The 23147-nt window shown below is 41.3% G+C and overlaps 1 protein-coding gene across 1 annotated transcript in view; it reads left to right on the top strand.

The window, feature by feature from the left end:
* Positions 1-23147, top strand: part of NUP153 (nucleoporin 153) — a 798292-nt gene that overhangs the window by 193012 nt on the left and 582133 nt on the right. Inside the window, exon 5 of the mRNA XM_053715838.1 lies at positions 11180-11224. Coding sequence (XP_053571813.1) covers positions 11180-11224 — 45 coding nt within the window. The remainder of the gene's footprint in view (positions 1-11179; positions 11225-23147) is intronic.

Raw genomic sequence — 23147 nt, 5'->3', positions numbered from 1 at the left:
CCCTAGTTGCAGGCTGGTCCTGTCGGGTTCATTCGGTCTTGCTGCTGTTCAGACACGTCGCGCTGTTCTGTTCGGCTGGTTCGGTAGAAGCGCAGAGTGCTAAGGTTATCATTGTTGTTCATGTTCAACTAAGCATTTGAGAGGACCTGTGGGTCCGTGAGGCGGGAAGTATTGTTTCAGTCCTTATAGCCTTCAATCATAGATGGCCGGGTAGGGGAGTTTTTCCACTGCGTCACTATCTGACATCTGATTTCATCCAAACCTAGAGTTTTCTTCCCATGTGGTGGAGGGTTGGAGGGCTTAAAGCCCCTTAACGCAGTTGAGCGGTTTGGCCTTCATATTTAGACCTCTGGATTTGTCTTTTTGGGCTTGATCCAACAGCTTGTACAGGATAGCTGTCTAGCATGCGGAAGGTCTGCAGTTTGAAACCAGTTGCAGCTCTTGGCACCTTGCAGGTGTACGCGTAAGCTGTTTATAGTGTAGTTAGATGCAGCTCTTACTCTTTGACGTGTACAGTCTGTCTGAGTTATAAGAGACCTCTGGGTCTTCCATTGTCTCCGGGTGATTTGGATCTCCTTTTAGGGATCTCGGTTTCCGGGTGATGGTTGTTCCCTGTGGGGACTTTGTTTAGCTCGGTGGTTTCCAGAGCTGGGTGTGCTTAGTGCCTTTCATTTCTCTTCCTTATATCCTCCGCTTGTGCGGAGGTGATAGGGAGACTAGTCCTGCTAGTAGGATTTTTTGACCTTGAGGTATCCCTTGGTTGTCCTGAGGCTTTGAGAAGTATCTTCATACGACTTCTAGCTTTGCTCCTTGGAGCGTTGGACTTTAAAGCCCCAACCAAAGGAAGGAACCACCCCTAGCTAGAGTTCTTCTCGCTATCCGGATTCTCTGGATATGCATCCATATACCTTGTGTCTGGCTTTTTGGACAGTTTAGTTCTAGGGTAAGGTTTGCCTGAACTATTAGGTGCCCAGACCTGTTTTTCTCTGTGAGACTTCAGGTTAATGAAGCTTTGCTTGGCCTTTTTCCTGACCCAGTCTTGGGTATTTATGGAATCCTTGGATCTCAGGGCTGGTCAGGGTGTTACACAGTAGTGGGAACTTTTGGCTATGTCCTTGCTCCATCTACCTGACCTGCTCATGGTTGGCCAGGTTTTTGGAGTATTTTTTACTCTTTGCCACAGAGTAACCCATGTTATCTAGTGTTTAGCTCTGTGCCTTGCGCCTCAAGGGTTGTTGGTTCATACCCAGCTGCTGGCGCTGGATGTCCAATTTCTGGTGTGCCTTAGGGTTGCATTCCCCTGGTCAGCTTGCCAGTGTAGCCATGGATTCCCTGCTTTGCAGGCGAATGGGCTGGCTGTGCCTCTGCTTAGTCACTTGATGTGTAAGCACCTATTTGCAGCCCTGTAACGGGGTACTTTCGTGTGTTCCTGGCTGAGTGTATGTGCCAATGCAAGCAGTGTATTACCCCGTTGACTCACCCTGGCTTCTGATGACCGTCCTGAAGTGTGTTTCAGATCTGGCGCTTTCAGGGGTAATCTTACCAGTTCCGTTTCAGGAACAGGGTCTTGGGTTTTAGTCATATCCATTGTCCCAAAGAAAGAAATTTATTCAGGCCAGTTCTGGATCTGAAAGTTTTGAATAGTTTTGTAAGTGTCAACTTTCAAAATGGTAACTAGAAGGACTATTCTGCCTTTTTTTGTTCAGCAAGGTCATTATATGTCCACAATAGACTTAAAGGATGCATATCTTCATATTCCGATTCATCCAGACCACTATCTTTTTCTGAGATTCTCTTTTCTAGACAAGCATTACCAATTTGTCGCTCTTCCATTTGGCTTAGCGACAGCTCCAAGAATTTTCTCTAAGGTTTTTGGTGCCCTACTTTCTGTAATCAGAGAACAGGGTATTGTGGCGTTTCCTTATTTGGACGATATCTTGGTACTAGCTCAGTCTTTACAGTCTACGGCATCTCACACAAATTAACTAGTGTTTCTTCAAAGACATGGTTGGAGGATCAATTTGCCAAAAAGTTCCTTGATTCCTTAGACAAGGGTCACCTTTTTAGGTTTCCAGATAGATTGTGTCCATGACTCTGTCTCTAACAGACAAGAGACAAATTAAATTGATTTCAGCTTGTCAAAACCTTCAGTTTCGATCACTCCCTTCAGTGGCTATGTGCATAAAAGTTTTAGGTTTCATGACTGCAGCATTGGACGCGACCCCCTTTGCTCATTTTCATGAGACCTCTTCAGCTTTGTATGCTGAATCAATGGTGCAGGGATTATTCAAGGATATCACAATTAATATCCTTAAATCCCAATGTCTGACTCTCTCTGACCTGGTGGTTAGATCACCATCGTATAGTTCAAGGGGCCTCTTTTGTTTGTCCAACCTGGACTGTAATCACCACAGATGCAAGTCTTTCAGGTTGGGGAGCTGTCTGGGGATTTATGACACCACAAGGTGTTTGGAAACCTCAAGAGGCGAGGTAACCAATTAATATTTTAGAACTCTGTGCTATTTACAGTGCTCTTCAGGTTTGGCCTCTGTTGAAGAGAGAACCATTCATATGTTTTCAGACGGACAATATCACAACTGTGGCATGTCAATCATCAGGGTGGGACTCACAGTCCCCTAGCTATGAAAGTAGTATCTCGGATACTTTCTTGGGCGGAATCCAGCTCTTGTCTAATTTCTGCGTTACATATCCCAGGTGTAGACAATTGGGAAGCGGATTATCTCAGCCGTCAGACCTTACATCCGGGGGAGTGGTCTCTCCATCTAGATGTTTTTTTTTAGATTGTTCAGATGTGGGGGGTCTTCCAGAAATAGATCTGATGGCTTTCCATCTAAACAAGAAACTTCCCAGGTACTTGTCCAGTTCCAGGGATCCTCAGGTGGAGTCGGTGGATGCGTTAGCAGTTCCTTGGTCTTGCCAACCTGCTTATATCTTCCTGCCTCTAGTTCTGCTTCCAAGAGTGATCTCCAAGATCATCATGGAACAATCGTTTTTCTGGTAGCACCAACATGGCCTCGCAGGTTTTGGTATGCGCATCTTGTTCGGATATCCAGTTGCCAACCGTGGCCACTTCCTTTAAGACCAGACCTTCTGTCTCAAGGTCTGTTTCCATCAGGATCTGAAATCATTAAATTTGAAGGTATGGAAATTGAACTCCTAGTGCTTAGTCATAGAGGTTTCTCTGACTCGGTGATTAATACTAAGTTACAGGCTCGTAAATCTGTTTCTAGGAAGATTTATTAGAGTTTGGAAGACTTTTTTTTTTTTTTTTTTTTAATTTCATGGTGTTCTCATAAATTCTCCTGGCATTCTTTTAGAATTCCTAGAATTTTTCAGTTTCTTCAGGATAGTTTGGATAAAGGTTTTGTCTGCAAGTTCCTTAAAGGGACAAATCTCTGCTCTTTCTGTTTTATATCTCAGAAAGATTGCTTAGCTTCCTGATATTCACTGTTTAGTTCAGGCTTTGGACCGTATCAAGCCTGTCATTAAATCAATTTCTCCTCCTTGGAATATTAATTTGGTTTTGAAGGCTTTACAGGCTCCTCCTTTTGAGCCTATGCATTCTTTGGATATTAAACTACTTTCTTGAAAAGTATTGTTCCTTTTGGCAACCTCTTCTGCTAGAAGAGTTTCCGAATTATCTACTTTCTTGTGAGTCTCCTTTTCTGATTTTCCATCAGGATAAGGCAGTTTTGTTGACTTCATTTAAATTTCTTCCTAAGGTTGTGAATTCTAATAACATTAATAGGGAAATTGTTGTTCCCTCTTTGTGTCCTAATCCTAAGAATTCTTTTGAGAGATTCTTACATGCTTTGGAATATTATGTTGAAGCTACTAAAGATTTCAGAAAGACTTCCAGTCTTTGTTGTCTTTTCTGGTTCTAGGAAAGGTCCGAAAGCTTCTGCCATTTCCTTGGCATCTTGGTTAAAGCTTTTGATTCATCAGGCTTATTTGGAGTCAGGTCAGGCCCCGCCTCAGAGAATCACAGCTCATTCTACTAGATCAGTCTCTACTTTGTGGGCTTTTAACCTCTTAAGGATATATGACGGAATTTTTCCGTCATAAAACAATTGCGCAAACTTGAAAGCTGTGTCTTTAAAGGGTTAAGAATGAAGCTTCAGTTGATCAGATTTGCAAAGCAGCAACTTGGTCTTCTTTGCATACATTTACTAAATTCTACCGTATTGATGTGTTTGCCTCTTCGGAAGCAGTTTTTGTTTAAAAAGTTCTTCAGGCAGCTGTTTCAGTTTGATTCCTCTGCTCATGTTTTAAGTTTTTTCTTTTCAATTATGAGAAACTTATTTTTTGGATGTGGTTTTAATTTTTTCAGCGGAAAATGGCTATTCTTTTTATCCCTCCCTCTCTAGTGACTCTTCTATGGAGTTCCACATCTTGGGTATTACTATCCAATACGTCACTAGCTAATGGACTCTTGCCAATTACATGAAAGAAAACATAATTTATGTAAGAACTTACCTGAAAATTAATTTCTTTCATATTGGCAAGAGTCCATGAGACCCACCCTGTTTATGGTGGTTATGATTTCTTTCATGTAATTAGCAAGAGTCCATGAGCTAGTGACGTATGGGATATACATTCCTACCAGGAGGGGCAAAGTTTCCCAAACCCCAAAATGCCTACAAATACACCCCTCACCACACCCACAATTCAGTTTTACAAACTTTGCCTCCGATGGAGGTGGTGAAGTAAGTTTGTGCTAGATTCTACGTTGATATGCGCTCCGCAGCAAGTTGGAGCCCGGTTTTCCTCTCAGCGTGCAGTGAATGTCAGAGGGATGTGAGGAGAGTATTGCCTATTTGAATGCAGTGATCTCCTTCTACGGGGTCTATTTCATAGGTTCTCTGTTATCGGTCGTAGAGATTCATCTCTTACCTCCCTTTTCAGATCGACGATATACTCTTATATATACCATTACCTCTGCTGATTCTCGTTTCAGTACTGGTTTGGCTTTCTACAAACATGTAGATGAGTGTCCTGGGGTAAGTAAATCTTATTTTCTGTGACACTCTAAGCTATGGTTGGGCACTTTATTTATAAAGTTCTAAATATATGTATTCAAACATTTATTTGCCTTGACTCAGAATGTTCAACATTCCTTATTTTTCAGACAGTCAGTTTCATATTTGGGATAAATGCATTTGTTTCAATCATTTTTTCTTACCTTAAAAATTTTTTGACTTTTTCCCTGTGGGCTGTTAGGCTCGCGGGGGCAGAAAATGCTTCATTTTATTGCGTCATTCTTGGCGCGGACTTTTTTGGCGCAAAATTTTTTTTTCTGTTTCCGGCGTCATACGTGTCGCCGGAAGTTGCGTCATTTTTTGACGTTTTTTTGCGTCAAAAATGTCGGCGTTCCGGATGTGGCGTCATTTTTGGCGCCAAAAGCATTTAGGCGCCAAATAATGTGGGCGTCTTTTTTGGCGCTAAAAAATATGGGCGTCTTTTTTGTCTCCACATTATTTAAGTCTCATTATTTATTGCTTCTGGTTGCTAGAAGCTTGTTCACTGGCATTTTTTTCCCATTCCTGAAACTGTCATTTAAGGAATTTGATCAATTTTGCTTTTATATGTTGTTTTTTTCTTTTACATATTGCAAGATGTTCCACGTTGCAACTGAGTCAGAAGATACTACAGGAAAATCACTGCACAGTGCTGGAGCTACCAAGCTAAGTGTATCTGCTATAAACTTTTGGTATCTGTTTCTCCAGCTGTTATTTGTATTGCATGTCATGTCAAACTTATTAATGCAGATAAAATTTCCTTTAGTACTGTTACATTACCTGTTGCTGTTCCGTCAACATCTAATTTTCAGAGTGTTCCTGATAACATAAGAGATTTTATTTTTTAAATCCATTAAGAAGGCTATGTCTGTTATTTCTCCTTCTAGTATACATAAAAGTCTTTTAAAACTTCTCTTTTTTCAGATGAATTTTTAAATGAACATCATCATTCTGATACTGATAATGGTTCTTCTGGTTCAGAGGTTTCTGTCTCAGAGGTTGATGCTGATAAATCTTTGTATTTGTTCAAGATGGAATTTATTCGTTCTTTACTTAAAGAAGTGTTATTTGCATTAGAAATAGAGGATTCTGGTCCTCTTGATACTAAATGTAAACGTTTAAATAAGGTTTTTAAATCTCCTGTAGTTATTCCAGAAGTGTTTTATCTCCCTGATGCTATTTCTGAAGTAATTTCCAGGGAATGGAATAATTTGGGTAATTTATTTACTCCTTCTAGACGTTTAAGCAAATTATATCCTGTGCCATCTGACAGATTAGAGTTTTTTGGGACAAAAATCCCTAAGGTTATGGGGCTGTCTCTACTCCTGCTAATGTACTACTATTCCTACGGCAGATAGTACTTAATTTAAGGATCCTTTAGATAGGAAAATTGAATCCTTTCTAAGAAAGCTTCCTTATGTTCAGGTAATCTTCTTAGACCTGCTATATTTTTAGCGGATGTTGCTGCAGCTTCAACTTTTTGGTTAGAAGCTTTAGCGCAACAAGTAACAGATCATAATTTTATAGCATTATTATTATTCTATAACATGCTAATAATTTTATTGGTGATACCATCTTTTGATATCATTAGAGTTGATGTCAGGTATATGTCTCTAGCTATTTTAGCTAGAAAAGCTTTATGGATTAAACTTGGAATGCTGACATGTCTTCTAAGTCAACTTTGCTTTCCCTTTCTTTCCAGGGTAAATAATCATTTTCGTTCCTTTCCTCACAACAAGGAACAAAAGCCTGATCCTTCATCCTCAGGAGCGGTATCAGTTTGGAAACTATTTCCAGTTTGGAATATATCCAAGCCTTATAGAAACCTATAGCCAGCTCCTAAGTACCTATGAAGGTGCGGCCCTTATTCCAGCTCAGCTGGTATGGGGCAGATTACGTTTTCTTCAAAGAAATTTGGATCAATTCCGTTCTTAATCTCTGGTTTCAGAAACATTGTTTCAGAAAGGTACAGAATTGGCTTCAAGTTAAGGCCTCCTGCTAAGAGATTCTTTTCTTTCCCGTGTCCCAGTTAACACAGCAAAGGCTCAGCATTTCTGAAATGTGTTTCAGATCTAGAGTTGGCTGGAGTATTTATGCCAGTTCCAGTTCTGGAACAGGGGCTGGGGTTTTATTTTATCTCTTCATTGTACCAAAGAAGGTCAATTCCTTCAGACCAGTTCCGGATCTATCATTATTGAATCGTTATGTTAGGATACCAACATTCAAGATGGTTACTGTAGGACTATCCTGCCTTTTGTTTAGCAAGGGCATTATATGTCTACAATAGATTTACAGGATGTGTATCTGCATATTCCGATTCATCCAGATCACTTTTAGTGTCTGAGATTCTCTTTTTAGACAAGCATTACCAGTTTTGTGGCTCTACCGTTTGGCCTAGCCTCAGTTCCAATAATTTTTTTCAAAGGTTCTCAGTGCCCTTCTTTCTGTAATCAGAGAATAGGGTTTTGGTATTTCCTTATTTGGACGATATCTTGGTACTTGCTCAGTCTTCTCATTTTCGAAGAATCTCATACAAATCGACTTGTGTTGTTTCTTCAAGTTCATGGTTGGAGGATCAATTTACCAATCAGTTCATTGATTCCTCAGACAAGGGTAACCTTTTTAGGTTTCTAGATAAATTCAGTGTCTATGACTCTGTCCTTGTCAGACAAGAGAAGTTTAACATTGATATCAGCTTGTCAAAACCTTCAGTCACAATCATTCCCTTTGGTAGCCTTATGCATGGAAATGTTGGGTCTTAGGACTGCCGCATCAGATGCGATCTCCTTTGCTCGTTTTCACATGCGACCTCTTCAGCTCTGTATGCTGAACCAATGGTGCAGGGATTACTCAAAGATATCTCAATTAATATCTTTAAACCGATTTTACGACACACTCTGACATGGTGGACAGATCACCATCGTTTAGTTCAGGGGGCTTCTTTGTTCTTCCGACCTGGACTATAATCTCAACAGATGCAAGTCTTACAGGTTGGGGAGCTGTGTGGGGGTATCTGACGGCACAAGGGGTTTGGGAATCTCAGGAGGTGAGATTTCCGATCAATATTTTGGAACTCCGTGCAATTTTCAGAGCTCTTCAGTCTTGGCCTCTTCTGAAGAGAGAATCGTTCATTTGTTTTCAAACAGACAATGTCACAACTGTGGCATACATCAATCATCAAGGAGGGACTCACAGTCCTCTGGCTATGAAAGAAGTATCTCGAATTTTGGTTTGGGCGGAATCCAGCTCCTGTCTAATCTCTGCGGTTCATATCCCAGGTATGGACAATTGGAAAGCGGATTATCTCAGTCGCCAAACGTTGCATCCGGGCGAATGGTCTCTTCACCCAGAGGTATTTCTTCAGATTGTTCAAATGTGGGAACTTCCAGAAATAGATCTGATGGCTTCTCATCTAAACAAGAAACTTCCCAGGTATCTGTCCAGATCCCGGGATCCTCAGGCGGAGGCAGTGGATGCATTATCACTTCCTTGGAAGTATCATCCTGCCTATATCTTTCCGCCTCTAGTTCTTCTTCCAAGAGTAATCTCCAAGATTCTGAAGGAATGCTCGTTTGTTCTGCTGGTAGCTCCGGCATGGCCTCACAGGTTTTGGTATGCGGATCTTGTCCGGATGGCCTCTTGCCAACCGTGGACTCTTCCGTTAAGACCAGACCTTTTGTCTCAAGGTCCTTTTTTCCATCAGGATCTGAAATCCTTAAATTTAAAGGTATGGAGATTGAACGCTTGATTCTTGGTCAAAGAGGTTTCTCTGACTCTGTGTTTAATACTATGTTACAGGCTCGTAAATCTGTATCCAGAGAGATATATTATAGAGTCTGGAAGACTTATATTTCTTGGTGTCTTTCTCATCATTTTTCTTGGCATTCTTTTAGAATACCGAGAATATTACAGTTTCTTCAGGATGGTTTAGATAAGGGTTTGTCCGCAAGTTCCTTGAAAGGTCAAATCTCTGCTCTTTCTGTTCTTTTTCACAGAAAGATTGATATTCATTGTTTTGTACAAGCTTTGGTTCGTATAAAGCCTGTCATTAAGTCAATTTCTCCTCCTTGGAGTTTGAATTTGGTTCTGGGGGCTCTTCAAGCTCCTCCATTTGAACCTATGCATTCATTGGATATTAAATTACTTTCTTGGAAAGTTTTGTTCCTTTTGGCCATCTCTTCTGCCAGAAGAGTTTCTGAATTATCTGCTCTTTCTTGTGAGTCTCCTTTTCTGATTTTTCATCAGGATAAGGCGGTGTTGCGAACTTCTTTTGAATTTTTACCTAAGTTGTGAATTCCAACAACATTAGTAGAGACATTGTGGTTCCTTCATTATGTCCTAATCCTAAGAATTCTAAGGAGAAATCGTTGCATTCTTTGGATGTTATTAGAGCTTTGAAATATTATGTTGAAGCTACTAAGTCTTTCCGAAAGACTTCTAGTTTATTTGTTATCTTTTCCGGTTTTAGAAAGGCCAGAAAACTTCTGCCATTTCTTTGGCATCTTGGTTGAAATCTTTATTTCATCTTGCCTATGTTGAGTCGGGTAAGACTCCGCCTCATAGGATTACAGCTCATTCTACTAGGTCAGTTTCTACTTCCTGGGCGTTTAGGAATGAAGCTTCGGTTGATCAGATTTGCAAAGCGGCAACTTGGTCCTCTTTGCATACTTTTACCAAATTCTACCATTTTGTTGTATTTTCTTCTTCTGAAGCAGTTTTTGGTAGAAAAGTACTTCAGGCAGCGGTTTCAGTTTGAATCTTCTGCTTATGTTTTTCGTTAAACTTTATTTTGGGTGTGGATTATTTTCAGCAGGAATTGGCTGTCTTTATTTTATCCCTCCCTCTCTAGTGACTCTTGTGTGGAAAGATCCACATCTTGGGTAGTCATTATCCCATACGTCACTAGCTCATGGACTCTTGCTAATTACATGAAAGAAAACATAATTTATGTAAGAACTTACCTGATAAATTCATTTCTTTCATATTAGCAAGAGTCCATGAGGCCCGCCCTTTTTTGTGGTGGTTATGATTTTTTTGTATAAAGCACAATTATTCCAATTCCTTATTTTATATGCTTTCGCACTTTTTTCTTATCACCCCACTTCTTGGCTATTCGTTAAACTGAATTGTGGGTGTGGTGAGGGGTGTATTTGTAGGCATTTTGGGGTTTGGGAAACTTTGCCCCTCCTGGTAGGAATGTATATCCCATACGTCACTAGCTCATGGACTCTTGCTAATATGAAAGAAATGAATTTATCAGGTAAGTTCTTACATAAATTATGTTTTTTTCTATAAAGCATAATTGTATTTCCAGTTCCTTTTTTGATGCTTTCTACTCCTTTTTCTATCACCCCCTACTTGGCTATTAGTTAAACTGAATTGTGGGTGTGGTGAGGGGTGTATTTATAGGCATTTTGAGGTTTGGGAAACTTTGCCCCTCCTGGTAGGATTGTATATCCCATACGTCACTAGCTCATGGACTCTTGCCAATATGAAAGAAATGAATTTATCAGGTAAGTTCTTACATAAATTGTTTTTTTTTTCAATCAAAACTGTGTGGTGAAGTGAATGTAAAGTCTTGAAAATTTCCAGTATCCCATTTACTGGTATTGACTGTTCTGAAAGAAGTCAATAACTTCAATTAGATATCTCAAACAAAGAATAACTTTAAAACAAAGCACTTTTGATAATAGAAGTAAATTGGACAACTGTTTTAAAATTGTACTTTCCATTTGAGTCATGAAAGAAAAGTTTAATGTTCCTTTTAGTATGCCCTTTCTTGTTGAGTGTGTGCATGACATTGTCTTCTCTACCTGAAAAGCTTATTAGTTGGGCTTTGTCACAAAAAAGGACATTAAACATAGTTTGCTGTGCTTGTATAGCTCCCTGCTTCACATCAGCAGAGATCAGCTTCAACAGCCTTTTACTCTTGGACATTTTTTTTTTTTTTAAATTGGTATTTAATTTAACTAATACAAGTTTTTAAAAACTGCTTATTTTGAGTTCAATGTGAAGTTGAAGCATTTTTGTTTTGGAGTTACTGAGGAAGTGTTTTTTAAATTCACTTTAGATATTCTTTAGGTTCTGCCATGTGCTAAGCATTGCTAATCAGTATGTTTGTTTTCTTTTTTATGATCCAGGATGCCAAGAGGATTCCATCAGTCTCCTCCTCTCCTCTGTCTTTTGTAAGTTGATGTTCTTCAGTAGCTTCTGTGTTGATTATTCCTTAAACCCCTGATGCTTCATTAAAGGGACAGTTCACCCAAAAAAATTATATTTAAGCTGTTCCCAATGTTCCATTGTACCTACTGTAGTGTATTACATTTTTTTACAAATAGCTCCTTTACCCATATTTCTTTCTAATGACGACATGGTGAGTCCACGGATTATCATCAATTACTGTTGGGAATATCACTCCTGGCAAGCAGGAGGTGGCGAAGAGCACCACAGCAAAGCTGTTAAGTATCACTTCCCTTCCCACAAACCCCAGTCATTCTCTTTGCCTTGCTGCATGAAGGAAGTAAAATTTTGGTGTCTGAAGAAGAGTGGATTTATTTAGCTTCAATCAAGATTTTATTATTTAAAGCCAAAGTAGGTTTACTCTGACCTTTCCTTTTAAGTCTGGGTCTAGCCGTACTCTACGTTAGTCTCTTCAGTAGGGCAGTGGTGGCTTTAAAGCAGTTAGGAACGTGTAAGTTGTGCCTTGCTGCGTTTTGCTAACATTTGCTGCCCATGGTATAGAAAGCTTGAGTAAGTTTTTTTTTACTTTCTTTTTTCTACAGGTCTGTGAGGAGCGGCCAGACTGCAGGTAAGTGCCTTTGTCTTCTATGTATGGGGACTTGCACTGTTGGGCCAAACTGCAATGTTATTTGGGGCAGGTATATCCTTGGGAAGGATATTTTAGGCATAAGGCAGGCACTTTTTGATGACAGGGAGACTAGGGGTTAATACTTTTCTATATATAGTATTCCCTAACTATTTGGCTCGTTTTAAGGCTTGAGCATAATTTTCTAATTGTTTGTTTATTTTCACTTTATTTGTAGAAGAGATTTTTGGCATTCACAACTCTTTTATATCTAATTTTTACTTTAATTATCGAGTTTGATCTGCCTTTTACTAGGAAATGAGTAATGGCAGAGAGGTAAAACTTATACTCTGGATGATACGCAAGACTCTTTTATCTATTAGCCTGTTGCTAGTATCTTAAGCGGGAGGAGTGTATATTGTGCAGCACCATTTTCTGGTACTAATGCCTTTTTCTTTTTGCTTCGGCTGACCGAATGAAGCGTGATACTAGCTCTTAGCTGCGCGCTTTATTTCTGTGCCGACTGTGTTCTTTCTATTTTCTGCTGCATAGTCAGTTTAGGACAAGTGCCATTTTCGGCTCTCTGAGACGGTTTAGCGTACTCGCCCCCTTTTTCTCAGAATAATTTATTAAGCGTTATGTTCAGAGACATTAAGCTCTCATGTTTGTCTTTTTTATCTTAAAAGCGCAAGTGGGGAGCTTGAGAAATACCTTATCTTGCTTACTGTGGGACTGCACTGTTGCTTAACATGGCCGGCAATAACTTTTTCCTGTAATTTACAGTTTGACCCTATTAAGCTAGTATTTTTAATTTTTATGATAAATTTCAGCCTTACAAATAAAGTTTGTGCCACTGTTATTTTTCATTGCCTTATATCAAGTATATTTAATGCATATGATAAACAATTCAGCTTTATAAATAAAGCTTTTGAATGCTGTCTAAGACAGTGTGCCTTTCTTGTTTTATGGTGGAACAGAGGTCTGTTCCTAGGAATAAATATTATTATTTTTTGAGTTTGTAGTCATAAGTATTTAGTTAATTATTTTAGAATTATCTTTTAAAGAAATGGATAATTTTTGTTGGAGCCTTTCATTTCTAAGGATATTTTTGAACGGATAAAATGTCTATTTCAAAATGAGCCATATGTCTCCAAGGATGTTGCTGTTGAGGCGATGCCACAGCTTTCTCCTCAAATGTCCCTAGCCTCTATGGCGTCACCTACAGTGTCCTGCGGTTCTTCTTAGTCTCCTGGTGGAGTGTATTTGTCTGCAGATTTTGCAGCTCAGGTATCCTCTGCAGTATCTGCAACTTTTTTTGCCTTCCTATAAAACGCAAGAGGACAGTTATACATTCAGATAGTAAGGTTTCTGTTCCACATTCTGCTGCACGAGTTGCTTTCTCTCCTAAGTCTGGTGGGGAGCATTTGCCGGTAGCTGCTGAGGGTAAAATCTCAGATTCCGGCAGTAAAATTCCTTCATCTGATGCTGTAAGTGGTATCCTTCAGATGTATGCTTGCACACCTTGTCTACTTTTAAAGGAGGTTTTAGCTACTTGGACGACATTGATACTTCTGTCGTCAAACCTTGGAAGCTAGGGATACATTTCTCCCTGTCTCCGGTCCTTTTTTTGGCTTTTCCTGTCGTTGACTCCATTAAAATGCACGGTGCCTTAAGTAGAAGAGCATTTCTACTAAGGCTCAGGAAACTTCGATCCCTATGGAGGATTGTCTCCTTTACTGATCTATGGATAGAAGCTGGAGGTTTGTTTGATCAGGAGCAATGTCTTTGTCTAATTAGACTTGCTGTGCTAGCCCATGGGATGTTGTGGCTGAAATCTGGATCTGCTGGGAAGCCTTCCTGTGGCACAACCTAGGCCCTTATAACTCTGCAGATGCAGGTTCAATATCCTTTTTGACCAAAACTCACAAATAAATGCAGCAGCACCACTTCTCATCTTCCAAGAATTCTTTTATTTCCACATAATGGGAGCAGGTTTCAGCAAGAACGTTTCGGGTTATACACCCTTAGTCATGTTTATATCATTTTGACCAAGATATGTGACAACTGCTCATATTTGGAATATATTTTTATTGTTCTTCCAAGTCTAGACTTCTTACGCTTCCTTACAAGCTTGAGACTTTGTTTAGACCTGGCAGTCTTAACAGCCGGACAGAGAGTTCAGCATGCTAATGCACTGTGGCTGAGCTCTGTAGCAACCTGAAGGTTGTAGGTTCGATCCCCGGCGAGGTCTACTCAGTTTTTCATACTTCTAAGGTCGATAAAATGGGCTGCACCTTTAGACCCCTAGATGTGATTAGTTGCACTTTTACAAGTACCCAATACATTCATACGTACTTACCCTCTTACTGCAGGAACAGTTCAGTCTTTTGGAATCTGGATTGCTGGATCATCCAGTCCAAGTCCAGGGGATAGCAAGCTAAGATTTCCTTCTAAGGGTAGAACTTTCCTTTCTAGGGTATCTGCAACCCAGGTATGATAAGGTATTCTTGAACTGGGTTCAGGACCTTCCTCTCTGGAAGTGATGGCTCCAGTCCCAGTCTGGGAACGGATTCTAGGTATTACCTTAAGTTTCTCAGAGTACAGTCCTGCAGAGTAGTATTCATTTTCCTTTGAATCAGGGGGTCTGTTCAGGACGAACATAGCCCTGAAGGATTTGTACTTTTTTTTTTTTTTTTTTTTTTTTTTTTTATGGTTCTCATTTTCCGGGATCATCTCAAGCTTCTGAGATTCGTCATTCTAGGATGCAAGAGTGCCATTGTGGACATCTATTTGGTTCAGGTGTCTTTATTCTTCGCGCAATCTCTCGAGATTTTGTCCCTTTTAAGTTTCCATGGAAAGTGTTCGTTGTTTCCTCTACAAGGTTTATTTTTTGGGACCTTAATATATTCTCTATCCATGAGAATATTTCTGTCAGAGGTTAGATAATTAAGTTTTCTCCAACATAGGTGTGTCCGGTCCACGGCGTCATCCTTACTTGTGGGATATTCTCTTCCCCAACAGGAAATGGCAAAGAGCCCAGCAAAGCTGGTCACATGATCCCTCCTAGGCTCCGCCTACCCCAGTCATTCTCTTTGCCGTTGTACAGGCAACATCTCCACGGAGATGGCTTAGAGTTTTTTAGTGTTTAACTGTAGTTTTTATTATTCAATCAAGAGTTTGTTATTTTTGAAATAGTGCTGGTATGTACTATTTACTCAGAAACAGAAAAGAGATGAAGATTTCTGTTTGTATGAGGAAAATGATTTTAGCAACCGTCACTAAAATCCATGGCTGTTCCACACAGGACTGTTGAGAGCAATTAACTTCAGTTGGGGGAACAGTGTGCAGTCTCTTGCTGCTTGAGGTATGACACATTCTAACAAGACGATGTAATGCTGGAAGCTGTCATTTTCCCTATGGGATCCGGTAAGCCATGTTTATTACGATTGTAAATAAGGGCTTCACATGGGCTTATTAAGACTGTAGACTTTTTCTGGGCTAAATCGATTCATTATTAACACATATTTATCCTTGAGGAATCATTTTATTTGGGTATTTTGATATAATAATATCGGCAGGCACTGTTTTAGACACCTTATTCTTTAGGGGCTTTCCCAAAGCATAGGCAGAGTCTCATTTTCGCGCCGGTGTTGCGCACTTGTTTTTGAGAGGCATGGCATGCAGTCGCATGTGAGAGGAGCTCTGATACTTAGAAAAGACTTTCTGAAGGCGTCATTTGGTATCGTATTCCCCTTTGGGCTTGGTTGGGTCTCAGCAAAGCAGATACCAGGGACTGTAAAGGGGTTAAAGTTAAAAACGGCTCCGGTTCCGTTATTTTAAGGGTTAAAGCTTCCAAATTTGGTGTGCAATACTTTTAAGGCTTTAAGACACTGTGGTGAAAATTTGGTGAATTTTGAACAATTCCTTCATGTTTTTTCGCAATTGCAGTAATAAAGTGTGTTCAGTTTAAAATTTAAAGTGACAGTAACGGTTTTATTTTAAAACGTTTTTTGTACTTTGTTATCAAGTTTATGCCTGTTTAACATGTCTGAACTACCAGATAGACTGTGTTCTGAATGTGGGGAAGCCAGAATTCCTATTCATTTAAATAAATGTGATTTATGTGACAATGACAATGATGCCCAAGATGATTCCTCAAGTGAGGGGAGTAAGCATGGTACTGCATCATTCCCTCCTTCGTCTACACGAGTCTTGCCCACTCAGGAGGCCCCTAGTACATCTAGCGCGCCAATACTCCTTACTATGCAACAATTAACGGCTGTAATGGACAATTCTGTCAAAAACATTTTAGCCAAAATGAACACTTATCAGCGTAAGCGCGACTGCTCTGTTTTAGATACTGAAGAGCATGACGACGCTAATAATGATGTTTCTGAAGGGCCCCTAACCCAGTCTGATGGGGCCAGGGAGGTTTTGTCTGAGGGAGAAATTACTGATTCAGGGAACATTTCTCAACAAGCTGAACCTGATGTGATTACATTTAAATTTAAGTTGGAACATCTCCGCATTCTGCTTAAGGAGGTATTATCCACTCTGGATGATTGTGACAAGTTGGTCATCCCAGAGAAACTATGTAAAATGGACAAGTTCCTAGAGGTGCCGGGGCTCCCAGAAGCTTTTCCTATACCCAAGCGGGTGGCGGACATTGTTATTAAAGAATGGGAAAGGCCCGGTATTCCTTTCGTCCCTCCCCCCATATTTAAAAAATTGTTTCCTATGGTCGACCCCAGAAAGGACTTATGGCAGACAGTCCCCAAGGTCGAGGGAGCGGTTTCCACTTTAAACAAACGCACCACTATACCCATAGAGGATAGTTGTGCTTTCAAAGATCCTATGGATAAAAAATTAGAAGGTTTGCTTAAAAAGATGTTTGTTCAGCAGGGTTACCTTCTACAACCAATTTCATGCGTTGTCCCTGTCGCTACAGCCGCATGTTTCTGGTTCGATGAGCTGATAAAGGCGGTCGATAGTGATTCTCCTCCTTATGAGGAGATTATGGACAGAATCAATGCTCTCAAATTGGCTCATTCTTTTACCCTAGACGCCACTTTGCAATTGGCTAGATTAGCGGCTAAGAATTCTGGGTTTGCTATTGTGGCGCGCAGAGCGCTTTGGTTGAAATCTTGGTCGGCTGATGCGTCTTCCAAGAACAAGCTACTTAACATTCCTTTCAAGGGGAAAACGCTGTTTGGCCCTGACTTGAAAGAGATTATCTCTGATATCACTGGGGGTAAGGGCCACGCCCTTCCTCAGGATCGGCCTTTCAAGACAAAAAATAAACCTAATTTTCGTCCCTTTCGTAGAAACGGACCAGCCCAAAGTGCTACGTCCTCTAAGCAAGAGGGTAATACTTCTCAAGCCAAGCCAGCTTGGAGACCAATGCAAGGCTGGAACAAGGGAAAACAGGCCAAGAAACCTGCCACTGCTACCAAGACAGCATGAAATGTTGGCCCCCGATCCGGGACCGGATCTGGTGGGGGGCAGACTCTCTCTCTTCGCTCAGGCTTGGGCAAGAGATGTTCTGGATCCTTGGGCACTAGAAATAGTCTCCCAAGGTTATCTTCTGGAATTCAAGGGGCTTCCCCCAAGGGGGAGGTTCCACAGGTCTCAGTTGTCTTCAGACCACATAAAAAGACAGGCATTCTTACATTGTGTAGAAGACCTGTTAAAAATGGGAGTGATTCATCCTGTTCCATTAAGAGAACAAGGGATGGGGTTCTACTCCAATCTGTTCATAGTTCCCAAAAAAGAGGGAACGTTCAGACCAATCTTAGATCTCAAGATCTTAAACAAGTTTCTCAAGGTTCCATCGTTCAAGATGGAAACCATTCGAACTATTCTTCCTTCCATCCAGGAAGGTCAATTCATGACCACGGTGGATTTAAAGGATGCGTATCTACATATTCCTATCCACAAGGAACATCATCGGTTCCTAAGGTTCGCATTCCTGGACAAGCATTACCAGTTCGTGGCGCTTCCTTTCGGATTAGCCACTGCTCCAAGGATTTTCACGAAGGTACTAGGGTCCCTTCTAGCTGTGCTAAGACCAAGGGGCATTGCTGTAGTACCTTACTTGGACGACATTCTAATTCAAGCGTCGTCCCTTACTCAAGCAAAGGCTCACACGGACATAGTCCTGGCCTTTCTCAGATCTCACGGATGGAAAGTGAACGTGGAAAAGAGTTCTCTATCTCCGTCAACAAGGGTTCCCTTCTTGGGAACAATAATAGACTCCTTAGAAATGAGGATATTTCTGACAGAGGCCAGAAAAACAAAGCTTCTAGACTCTTGTCGGATACTTCATTCCGTTCCTCTTCCTTCCATAGCTCAGTGCATGGAAGTGATCGGGTTGATGGTAGCGGCAATGGACATAGTTCCTTTTGCACGCATTCATCTAAGACCATTACAACTGTGCATGCTCAGTCAGTGGAATGGGGACTATACAGACTTGTCTCCGAAGATACAAGTAAATCAGAAGACCAGAGACTCACTCCGTTGGTGGCTGTCCCTGGACAACCTGTCACGAGGGATGACATTCCGCAGACCAGAGTGGGTCATTGTCACGACCGACGCCAGTCTGATGGGCTGGGGCGCGGTCTGGGGATCCCTGAAAGCTCAGGGTCTTTGGTCTCGGGAAGAATCTCTTCTACCGATAAATATTCTGGAACTGAGAGCGATATTCAATGCTCTCAAGGCTTGGCCTCAGCTAGCGAAGGCCAAGTTCATACGGTTTCAATCAGACAACATGACAACTGTTGCGTACATCAACCATCAGGGGGGAACAAGGAGTTCCCTGGCGATGGAAGAAGTGACCAAAATCATTCTATGGGCGGAGTCTCACTCCTGCCACCTGTCTGCTATCCACATCCCAGGAGTGGAAAATTGGGAAGCGGATTTTCTGAGTCGTCAGACATTGCATCCGGGGGAGTGGGAACTCCATCCGGAAATCTTTGCCCAAGTCACTCAGCTGTGGGGCATTCCAGACATGGATCTGATGGCCTCTCGTCAGAACTTCAAAGTTCCTTGCTACGGGTCCAGATCCAGGGATCCCAAGGCGGCTCTAGTGGATGCACTAGTAGCACCTTGGACCTTCAAACTAGCTTATGTGTTCCCGCCGTTTCCTCTCATCCCCAGGCTGGTAGCCAGGATCAATCAGGAGAGGGCGTCGGTGATCTTGATAGCTCCTGCGTGGCCACGCAGGACTTGGTATGCAGATCTGGTGAATATGTCATCGGCTCCACCTTGGAAGCTACCTTTGAGACGAGACCTTCTTGTTCAGGGTCCGTTCGAACATCCGAACCTGGTTTCACTCCAGCTGACTGCTTGGAGATTGAACGCTTGATCCTATCGAAGCGAGGGTTCTCAGATTCTGTTATCGATACTCTGGTTCAGGCCAGAAAGCCTGTAACTAGAAAGATTTACCACAAAATTTGGAAAAAATATATCTGTTGGTGTGAATCTAAAGGATTCCCTTGGGATAAGGTTAAGATTCCTAAGATTCTATCCTTCCTTCAAGAAGGATTGGAAAAAGGATTGTCTGCAAGTTCCCTGAAGGGACAGATTTCTGCCTTGTCTGTGTTACTTCACAAAAAGCTGGCAGCTGTGCCAGATGTTCAAGCCTTTGTTCAGGCTCTGGTTAGAATTAAGCCTGTTTACAAACCTTTGACTCCTCCTTGGAGTCTCAATTTAGTTCTTTCAGTTCTTCAGGGGGTTCCGTTTGAACCCTTACATTCCGTTGATATTAAGTTATTATCTTGGAAAGTTTTGTTTTTAGTTGCAATTTCTTCTGCTAGAAGAGTTTCAGAATTATCTGCTCTGCAGTGTTCTCCTCCTTATCTGGTGTTCCATGCAGATAAGGTGGTTTTACGTACTAAACCTGGTTTTCTTCCAAAAGTTGTTTCTAACAAAAACATTAACCAGGAGATTATCGTACCTTCTCTGTGTCCGAAACCAGTTTCAAAGAAGGAACGTTTGTTGCACAATTTGGATGTTGTTCGCGCTCTAAAATTCTATTTAGATGCTACAAAGGATTTTAGACAAACATCTTCCTTGTTTGTTGTTTATTCCGGTAAAAGGAGAGGTCAAAAAGCAACTTCTACCTCTCTCTCTTTTTGGATTAAAAGCATCATCAGATTGGCTTACGAGACTGCCGGACGGCAGCCTCCCGAAAGAATCACAGCTCATTCCACTAGGGCTGTGGCTTCCACATGGGCCTTCAAGAACGAGGCTTCTGTTGATCAGATATGTAGGGCAGCGACTTGGTCTTCACTGCACACTTTTACCAAATTTTACAAGTTTGATACTTTTGCTTCTTCTGAGGCTATTTTTGGGAGAAAGGTTTTGCAAGCCGTGGTGCCTTCCATTTAGGTGACCTGATTTGCTCCCTCCCTTCATCCGTGTCCTAAAGCTTTGGTATTGGTTCCCACAAGTAAGGATGACGCCGTGGACCGGACACACCTATGTTGGAGAAAACAGAATTTATGTTTACCTGATAAATTACTTTCTCCAACGGTGTGTCCGGTCCACGGCCCGCCCTGGTTTTTTTAATCAGGTCTGATAATTTATTTTCTTTAACTACAGTCACCACGGTACCATATGGTTTCTCCTATGCTAATATTCCTCCTTAACGTCGGTCGAATGACTGGGGTAGGCGGAGCCTAGGAGGGATCATGTGACCAGCTTTGCTGGGCTCTTTGCCATTTCCTGTTGGGGAAGAGAATATCCCACAAGTAAGGATGACGCCGTGGACCGGACACACCGTTGGAGAAAGTAATTTATCAGGTAAACATAAATTCTGTTTTTTCTTTTTCTTACTCTTGCTACGGTTCGGTAAATAGCGGGCTATAGTGGTCCGGTAGATTGTTTATCCATCTTGTAACCAACTGATGGGAATTGAATCCAGCTGTAGCTGATTTTTCCTTCTCTGTTAAGTGGCTCAATGTTTGGTCTGAGGTCTCAGTTACATCTTCCTTTTTCTCAAGTCCATTTCAGAGCTCTGCAGTTATGCATGCTCAGTCAATGGAGCTGTGACAATTCGTAAATCTCTCAGGGGATAGATTGGGATCAGCTTTAAGACATTCCTGGGTGATTGTATCCATGGACGCCAGCCTGCTGGGCTGGGGAGCAGTCTGGAATTCTTTTACGGTGTAAGGACTGGGAATCATGAGGAGTCTGTTCTCAAACAACCTCTTAGGGCGGAGAGCGATTTTTTTTTTTTTTTTATTTAAATAAAAAAAAAAAAAATCCTTGGAGGGCTTGTTCTTTGGTCTCCTTGGCCGTTTTATCAGGTTCCAGTCAGTAGATTTGATCTCTGTGACTTGAGGTTCCTTAGCCGTGAAGTAGGTGGCTCGGCTTTGTTCGGTGGGCGCTAGCTCACATTGTATGTCTATCTGCCATCTACTTTCTAGGAGTGGACATCTGGGAAGAGCGATTCCTGAGTGGATAGAATTCTCACCCAGGGGAGTGGGTTCTACTTTCAAAGGTGTTCTCCAGGTTAATCCTCACAAGGGGGGGGGGGGGGACTGGAGTTGGATTGATGGCGTCTTGGTGGAATGCCAAGCTTCCTAGGTATGGTTCAGGTCAGGAGTTTCACAGGCCACCCTGATAGTCTTTACTGTTGGCTTTTTGTTTTCCTTTCACAAGTCATTGCTCGTATCATACATAAGGAAGCATCAGTGCTTTTATTAACTGTAACTTTGCAGGAATTGCTAGGCAGAGTATAGATGTAATCTTTTACACCTTGGAGGTTTCCTCTGAGGAAGGACCTTTTTACTCAGGGTCCATTCCTTCTTCCAGATTTTGTTTCTCTTAAGATGAGTGCTTGGAGTTTGAGCACTTAGTTCTGGCTAACCGGGGTTTTTTTTTGAGTTGGTCATTGAGATCATGATTTAGGCTCAGAAGCCTGTTGCTAGGTTTACTTCCAAGTTTGGTGTTATTGCCTTTATTGGTGTGTATCCTAGGGTCATTCTGAGTAGTTAGAATTCCTGCTATTTTGTCCTTTTTCCCAAAAAAATTTGGAGAAGGGTTAGTTATTTGGTTAACTGAAGGGATCTCTGCATTATCTCTAGCGTCTGGCGAATGTGCCAGATGTGCTTTCTTTTTGTCAGGCCTTGGTTGAAATCAGGCCTCTTTTTAAGTCTATTGCTCCTCTTGGAGCCTTATCCTAGTTTCTAAGAATTTTGCAGCAGACTCAGTTTGGGCCGTTGGTTTGCATAGATATTACATTTTTATCTTGGAAGTTTTAGTACTCTCGGCCTTACAGTGTGAATCACCTTACCTTATCTTTCTGATAAGGCTTTTTTTCTACATACAAATATTAATTTGGAACTTGTTACTCCTTTTCTATGTCCTAATCCTTCTTTTCATAAGGATCGTCTGCACATTCTGGATACTGTGCATGGTATAAGTATTTTACCTACAGCTTTGTTGGGGGTTTCTCCGTCCAGATGAAGGGTCAGTAAGTTCCTGGTACTTCATGATTAAGAAGTATAATTTGTTTTGTTTTTGAAACTGCTGGTTAGCAGCCTCTTGAGTGATTTTTAGGTCATTCCACAAGGGCTGTTTCTTCTACAAGATACGAGTCCACGGATTTCATCCTTGTGGTATATTAACCTCCTGCTAACAGGAAGTGGCAAAGAGCACCACAGCAGAGCTGTGTATATATAGCTCCTCCCTTCTCTCCACCCCCAGTCATTCTCTTTACCTGTGTTAGTACTAGGAAGAGGTAAAGTGAGGTGTTAGTTTAGTTTCTTCAATCAAGAAGTTTTTTTATTTTAAATGGTACCGGTGAGTACGATTTTCCTCAGGGAGACATGGAAGATTTCTACCCTGAGGTTGATGATCTTAGCAGATGTAACTAAGATCCATGTTGGTTCCCACAAAGCTTCTGAAGGTAGTACATGAGAAATCTTCAGTGTGGAGAACGGTTTTAATGCTACAAGCAGCGTTGAGGTATGCTCAGTCCTTTATTTCTGAGGAGACTTGGTATATCAGAACTGGCTGATATTTTTTCCCTGCAAGGGAAGGGGTAAGCAGTAGACCTGTAAACAAAGGATATTACTGAAAATCCTGTGTTTATTGCATGACATAGTACTGGGCTTAAAGCAGCATATATAAAGGGACACTGGGAGAGGCAGCTTAACGGTTTTTATTTGGAACAAATAATCATTATGGCTGTGTATTGATGTTGTGCTTAGGGGACCACATGGCTTTATTGCTAACGGCTTCCCATGCAGTTGTACAGTCTAATGCGAACGTCGTCCATGATGGGCGGGGCCTATTTT

Source organism: Bombina bombina, chromosome 5 (assembly GCF_027579735.1).
Source record: "Bombina bombina isolate aBomBom1 chromosome 5, aBomBom1.pri, whole genome shotgun sequence".
NCBI classification, from domain to species: domain Eukaryota; kingdom Metazoa; phylum Chordata; class Amphibia; order Anura; family Bombinatoridae; genus Bombina; species Bombina bombina.
This window is presented reverse-complemented; position numbering and strand designations above follow the sequence as displayed.